Here is a 6799-nt window from a genome sequence, read left to right as displayed (position 1 = left end):
AAAGGAAAGGTCTGCATGAGCTTTAGATTCAGAGAAATCTGTCTTTAAATCCTGAATGTTACTTAGAAAATGATAAGCCTGGGCACTAAATTATTCTATAAACTGCAAACTAGAACAGTGTTTATTTAGAAAGGTTCTTTAAGAATAAATGAGACAGTGTCTAAATTGACTGATGCATAGTAAGATCCCACTGAGTTACTATTCCTTCCACAACACTGTCAGTGCTTATTTTTATGGTGTGTACTATTTCTAATGTACAATTACCAGCAGATAATGCTAATGCTGAGGAGGACTTGTGTATGTTAGGCAACTATCTATCCTCAGAACACAGGACACCAAATTTTTACAGATGAGGAAATTCTGGCATAAAGAATGCATGTAGCTTGTCTGAGGTCACATGCTTAATATCAGATCCAGGATTGAAATCCAGGCACTCAATCCCTCCACCACACTGCCTCTCTGATGTTGGTGTTATCCGCCAGGGCTCATGGGGAAGGTCAGCACACAGGACGCTTGTGAAGCTCTGCAGAGTGTACACAGTGCAACACAGGTGTGCTTGGTGCTGTAATGACAAACGGAGTGAAACAGAACATGGAGAAAAAGTGACGTTGCCCCTTCGTTTGGTCGTGATGCCTCTCAGAATAAAGTTATCAAAGACCATGTCACTCAACACAAAGCAATTACTATATCACAAAAGGAATGGACCATCACTACATGCATGGCTCATTTGCTATGCTATTTCTTGCCTTAGACTCTCAGTTAGTTCTTACCAAATTAAGACACACATGGACAAAAGCAAAATGTTAACATTTCTAACAATTTATTGTTCCTATAACATAAAAACAAAATGCAGAATTAAAACAACAAAGATTCTGTCTTCTAGGAGTCTAAAGTGGAAGGCTTTGAGGCGACCATCTAGTTAAGGAGCACACTTAGGGGCAGACAGAAGTCCCTGGGTGGTACAAAAGGTGAGTGCTCTACAGACAATCAAAAGATCAATGATTTTAGTCCACCCAGAGGTGCTTCCAAAGAGAGGCTTGGTGGTTTGCTTCTGATAAAAACAGCTGCTGAAAACTTTATTGAGCAAAGTCTACTCAGACACAGATGGGGACACCATAAGTAGGAATCAATACCATAGTGACTGGTAGAGGTGCAAGAGAGAAGCTGCACACCCCCCTGTGGGTGGTGCATTTGGTGGGATTGGTTTTGAGAAGCTGATAGAGACAATGGAAGAAGAAAATGCTACAAGCTTCTCCAGGCAACCCTTGGTCCTGTCCCCCGGGGACTGGGACTATTGTTTTTTGTTATTGGTACACTTCAAGGTTTTCTCTGTTCATGGTTCTAATTTGTCAAAAATGTACTATTTTTTAAAAAAATTAGATATTGCAGTAGGAAAAACCCAAACTCAGAGAGAAAATCCAGCTAAGTCTTCAGTGGAAAGTTTGAAGGACAACAATAGAAGAAAACATTGCCCATTAGTTTCACCACCTGTTACGAGGTCTTTCCATCAGCACAGACTGCTGTTCTTCTGAGTAGATAGAAGACGACAATGGCCAAGTAGACCACACTTTTGAGCAGGAGGAGGAGATAGGTGTAGAATGCAGAGGTGTTCATGAGCTGCAGTTGTGAGATGCCTGGAAAAGGTTCTTTGAAAAAGTAAAAGAAAAATTTTTTCATTGTTATATAATCCTCCCCCCCGGGTCCACTCCACTATGCAGCCTTCATTCTGAACTCCTGTCATGACAATAATACCTAATCATAAAGGATGTGCTTACATGTTGAGGGGTCACTAACAGTTCTTTCTTACAATCTATCGTGTAGTGAAACCACACACAACACACAATCTATAGTTTAATGAAATCACACACCCAAGAAATTTCAAAAGCAAGTTTCTACTAGTAACATCATGAACAAGAAGATCACCCAGAATTGAGTTTGTATGTCTAGTTAATCAACAATCTCCCTTAACATCTATCAGAAACATTCCCAAGTATGAAGGACTCAGGTTTGCATTTTTAATAAATGAGTCAAAAAGAAGAAAAAAATATTTCATTACTAGTTCTTAGCATTTCTTTATCTACATCTTATCTGTAAAAAATAATAATAGATGATAATCAATGAGCACTAATCAAGTGGCAGACATTGTGTGAAGAGCTTTGTACAGAAAGCTTTTAAGCTATTTTAATCTGTACAACAGGGAGTCCTGGTGCTGTATTTATTTATAGTTTGTGCTTCTAACCCAAAGGTTGCAAGTCTCTGGTGATTTTAATTCACCAGCAACTTTCCAATAAAGAGACAGGTACTCTCCACTCATTAAAAGTTATATATAGTCTCAGAAACCAGATGGAAGACTGTTGTGAGTCAGAATAGACTCAGTGACAGTAAGAAAGAATCTTCACAATAACCTGAGAAGAAAGTGTTATTTTCATTTCTATTTTGCAATTAAACCCCTTAGGATAAGGAGCAAAGTCATTGGCTTGATGTCATGCATCTATTAAGTGGCAGAATCTACAGTTCAATCTCAGGAGTTAGCATTTAGATAGCAGGCTTTTTGTTCTCTATAACTCTGTATTTCCATGTGGAATAAATACCCCAGACATCAAGGGTTTGAGACATAAGTAAGAAGTTGAATTGTTAATGTAGAAGCAGCTGAGCTTTTACAGATAAAGCCAACATCCTGAGAAAGGTATATAATACTGGAAAGCAGTCGGCATGGTAAATGTCATAGTTCAGTAATGAGGGAATTATAGAAAATAGATAAGAATTGTTAGGTGCCATCAAGTTGACTACAACTCACACAGATCCTATAAGCAGCAGATCAGAACCTAGCCCTGTCCTGAACCATCATCCTGATCTCAGACATGCTCAGAAAGCCTGCTGTGACAGTCACTGTGTCAGTCCATCTTATTGAGAGTCTTTCTTTTGCTGACCCTGTGCTTTCCCAGCATGGTATCTTTTTCCAAGGACTGCCCCCTCCTAAAAACATACCCTAGTTCTGAGTATGTGGAGAATGGAAAGTACAGTTAGTGAGTAATCCAAATTCTCCAAACCTGTAGAATGTTATGACTAAATGACTTGGCTTTCCTAAATGTCTTTCATATCTTTTTAAATATTACTTAAATATTGTACTTAATGGCCTCTGAAGTGTTTTCAAGAAAAATGCAATGTCAAGAAGTAATTAATGCCAAAAACTGAAGGCCACATAGACTGCTCAATAGACAATAAAACCGAGCTGTTTCCTATCTTCAATTGTACATGTTCAGTCTCCAGAGTCAGATCTCCAGAATTAATAGCACTCAGTGTAGACAGAAGGCTCAAATGTTCAGAATCCCTGGGCCTCTGTCAGATGAAGGGTTACTTTTGTCCTTGCCTTGTGCTGAAAGTCATGGAAATCCGATGTAGAGAACTTTCCTAAATCTAGAAACAATATGTCTAGCAAGTATCCGTGTGTGTGTGTGTGTGTGTGTGTGTGTGTGTGTGTGTGTCTGTCCGTCTGTCTGTCTGTGTGTGTGTAAATATATATGGGGAAAGGGCTGGAAACAAGTGATTATTTCCAGTTTGTACAGGAGGTAGTATTTCCCAAAACACACATGCAGGGAAATAAAGAACTGTATTCATAGTCATGCAATAATAATGAAAAGAACTGGGATTAAGTCCAGTATATGAGACGTTGAAGACAGTGCAGGCATTCTCTACCATATTTCCATTACATTTTGCAACCTTGGACCTACTTAGAATTTTTTGCTTTGTGACTGTTTTATAGGAAAAGTGGAGAACTACTAGGTCTACTATATTGTAATATGGCTCAAGGAATTTCATCTATATCATTGCCCCCATTAATAAAATGGGCAGTAGAGGTGAAATACACTATTTTATAGGACCTTATGGCGATGAAACAAGAGAATGCTTGCAGGATGTCCTACAATACCTTCCGTATCAGAAGTTCTCAGGAAGTATTAACAAATACCAAGTACTGACATTAAAAAAAAAATCTAGAAGCTCTTAATTTGTTTTTCCCAGTCTTTAGGAAGAAAAGCCACAGGAATGAGTGAAGTCTGCTTGTTGAGAGCATAGCCCTGTAATTTATAGTCACTTCAAATTTAGTCACAATTTAATCATTCTAATTTATAGTCAATCTCATAACAAACTCAGCAATTTATTGGATTAAGAACATAAATTAGTTTAAATGATCACACGATCTATTCTGCAGCATCCACTCATTCTCCTTTATCTTTCTTAAGCCAAGGAAATTCAAATATTATTTCAATTATTTCAAGGAAATAAAATATTTTGAGGAATTAAAATGATCAGGAGGAGAAATATAATATATAGGCAGAAATACAGAGAAACTCACCCATTTTATCTTCCAAACATGTTTTCTCAGAATCAGCAAAGCCTAAAAGAAATGTGAACAAGAATTAATCAATTGTTCATACCCATTATTTAACATTGTGTGCGTGTGTGTACATTTAGTCTTCCAACTGAAAGATAGTCATTACAAATAAGTCTCAGTCCCAAGCATAATGGTTCTAATTCTTTGCAACTAAGTAGGTTAGATTCATACCATGTGTTTCTGCATATAAGATTTCTCTACCAAGCAAAGTTAAGGAGTCATAACTTCCCAAGCTGAAAAAAATCCTGTTGGGATTTCATGCAAAAACTGATTATTTTTTTCATACAAATATTGATGCGTATCTCCTTTTAAATAGGAGAATTATGTTTGTGGAAATAAAAACGGTGCTAAGAAACGCTAACTTATTGAGCATTTTTTACTCTGCCTGGCACTAGTTTAGATGTGTCTCCTGTTTTACTTTGCAAACCTTAATAATAAAGAAAAAAGTTATGTTATGGACAACCTCATTTTACAAATTAAGAAATTAGGCCTAGTGTGTAAGTAACATGTGACAGTCATAAAAGAAAGTCATACAAATTGGATAAGCCAATTTTCAAAGCATTTTGGAAGATTCAGTGAGATAAGACATTTGGAGACCACTTTGTAAATAAAAGTGGGGTATTTTTTAAGGGCATCTGGTGGTGCAGTTCATAAAGAGTTGCACTGTTCCTCAAAGGTTGTGTCGCTTCTTCATGGGTTCTAATTCACAAACAGCTAATAGGAGAAAGATAGACCATCTCCTCCAGTGCGATTTACAGCCTTTCTAAAAACCAGTGGAGGATCAGCTGTGAGTCATTAGGACTTGACAACAATGAGAGAGAGAGAGAGAGACAGAGAGAGAGAGGAAGAGAGAGAGTTGCAAAAGTAATCTATAGAAACACATAGTAAAATAATCTATAAAAGAGAACCTAATTCCATCATTGAGAACACTGAGGAAATAATCTCTTCTGGATATTTTAATGATTCTTTGAAAAATGCCCTTTATATTATAGGATCTCAACACTTTCAGTATCATTCTTCCTGGTTACAGAAGGATGGGCTCAGTCACATTTATAATTGTCTAGGGGAGCTCTGGTGGTCTAGTGGGTAAGGAATTGAGCTGCTAACCCAGAGGCACATGTTTCAAATCCACCAGCGACTCCAAGGGAGGAAGATGGACATTCTCCTCCTGTGCAATTTACAGCCTCAAAATTCACCAGAGGGTAAACTGTGAGTCGGTTCAGACCCAAAGGCAGTGAGCTAACCTGACTTGAGAAATGTAAACTGTGAGGTGAAAGTTATATTTACTCAGGCCATATTAGTATTGTTTTTCCTCAGAGCTACGTTGATTTGGGGTTCCATGTTATGGTTTTAAATTGTATATGTCGTTGTTGTGTACTATAGAGTTGGAACTGACCCATAGCTGATGCTCTGGTGGGTTTTGAGAGGCAGGTAATCATACGGGAGGATATTGCCCATCCTTCTCCTGCAGAGCAGTTGTTAGCCTTGAACCTTTGGAATTACCTCTAGGCCACCAGAGCTCTCTAAATTTTATGTGTATAATGATGTATAGATTTAAATTCACAACTTTTGAGAAACAACATGATAGACTTGCTGTGTAGAGACCATCTTCGCTAACAGAGTTCCCTTGAGAAACCCACATGGACACTTCGGTTTAGAACTGAGTTTCAAGGGAAGCACACTATGGGAAACCTAGAGGGACGCAGCTGCTTCCTATATGCAGCAGTCTCTGAAAGGCTGAAGGTTAGAGCCCACCCAGGGATGCCTACTGGTCGACTTCTGAAAAGTCAGCCATTTAAAACCTTCCAATTCAACTATGACACATTTGAAGTCACCATGAGCTGGAAATAACGCAGCAGTAACTGGCATAGAGATTCTTTACAAGCGGAAATATCCCTCCTTTGTGACAATAGCTATCACAGAATACACATAATTCTTTTTTTCTCAAACCACTAGAAAACTTAGAACTTAATTGGATACCTAGACACAGGGTAATATAAATTAATCTGGTGATTGTATATCTCCCCCCCGCATTTGCAATAAGAGTATGTAATTGGAGATATTTTAATAATCCATTGTTAGTCAATTTTTAAAGAAAGGATATACATAAACTAGATTAACAAAAATGTCCATGTTACATTTTAGAAAGCAGCATTTTCATAGACACAGACATTATTTCTTCTCAACCCCATGAAGCATTATAATTCATGACTTACCCTTGTAAGTGTTAAAACCACACATGACAACCAGGGGGTGGGGGTGGGGGGAAGAATCCAAGAGGGTAGAGTATTAAAAAAATGAAGACTGAGAAAAACTTGATGAAATATGTTTACAGCATTGAAGTCTATGGGGGAGAGAATAGTCTAAAAGTATTATATTTTAGGGCATTATTTTTATCATAGGAGT

The 6799-nt window shown here is 37.7% G+C and overlaps 1 gene segment (V, D, J or C); it reads right to left on the bottom strand.

Annotated features, from left to right (window-relative positions):
* Positions 1-1491: 1491 nt before the first annotated feature.
* The window catches only part of LOC102867834, a 286296-nt gene continuing 280988 nt past the window's right edge, over positions 1492-6799 (bottom strand). Inside the window, 2 exon segments of the C gene segment in view lie at positions 1492-1634; positions 6344-6360. Coding sequence covers positions 1492-1634; positions 6344-6360 — 160 coding nt within the window.

Source organism: Elephantulus edwardii, unplaced genomic scaffold (assembly GCF_000299155.1).
Source record: "Elephantulus edwardii isolate Elephantulus edwardi_28Jun2011 unplaced genomic scaffold, EleEdw1.0 scaffold00059, whole genome shotgun sequence".
NCBI lineage: Eukaryota > Metazoa > Chordata > Mammalia > Macroscelidea > Macroscelididae > Elephantulus > Elephantulus edwardii.
Note: the sequence above shows the minus strand (reverse complement) of the source record. Positions and strands in the feature narration are given on the sequence as shown.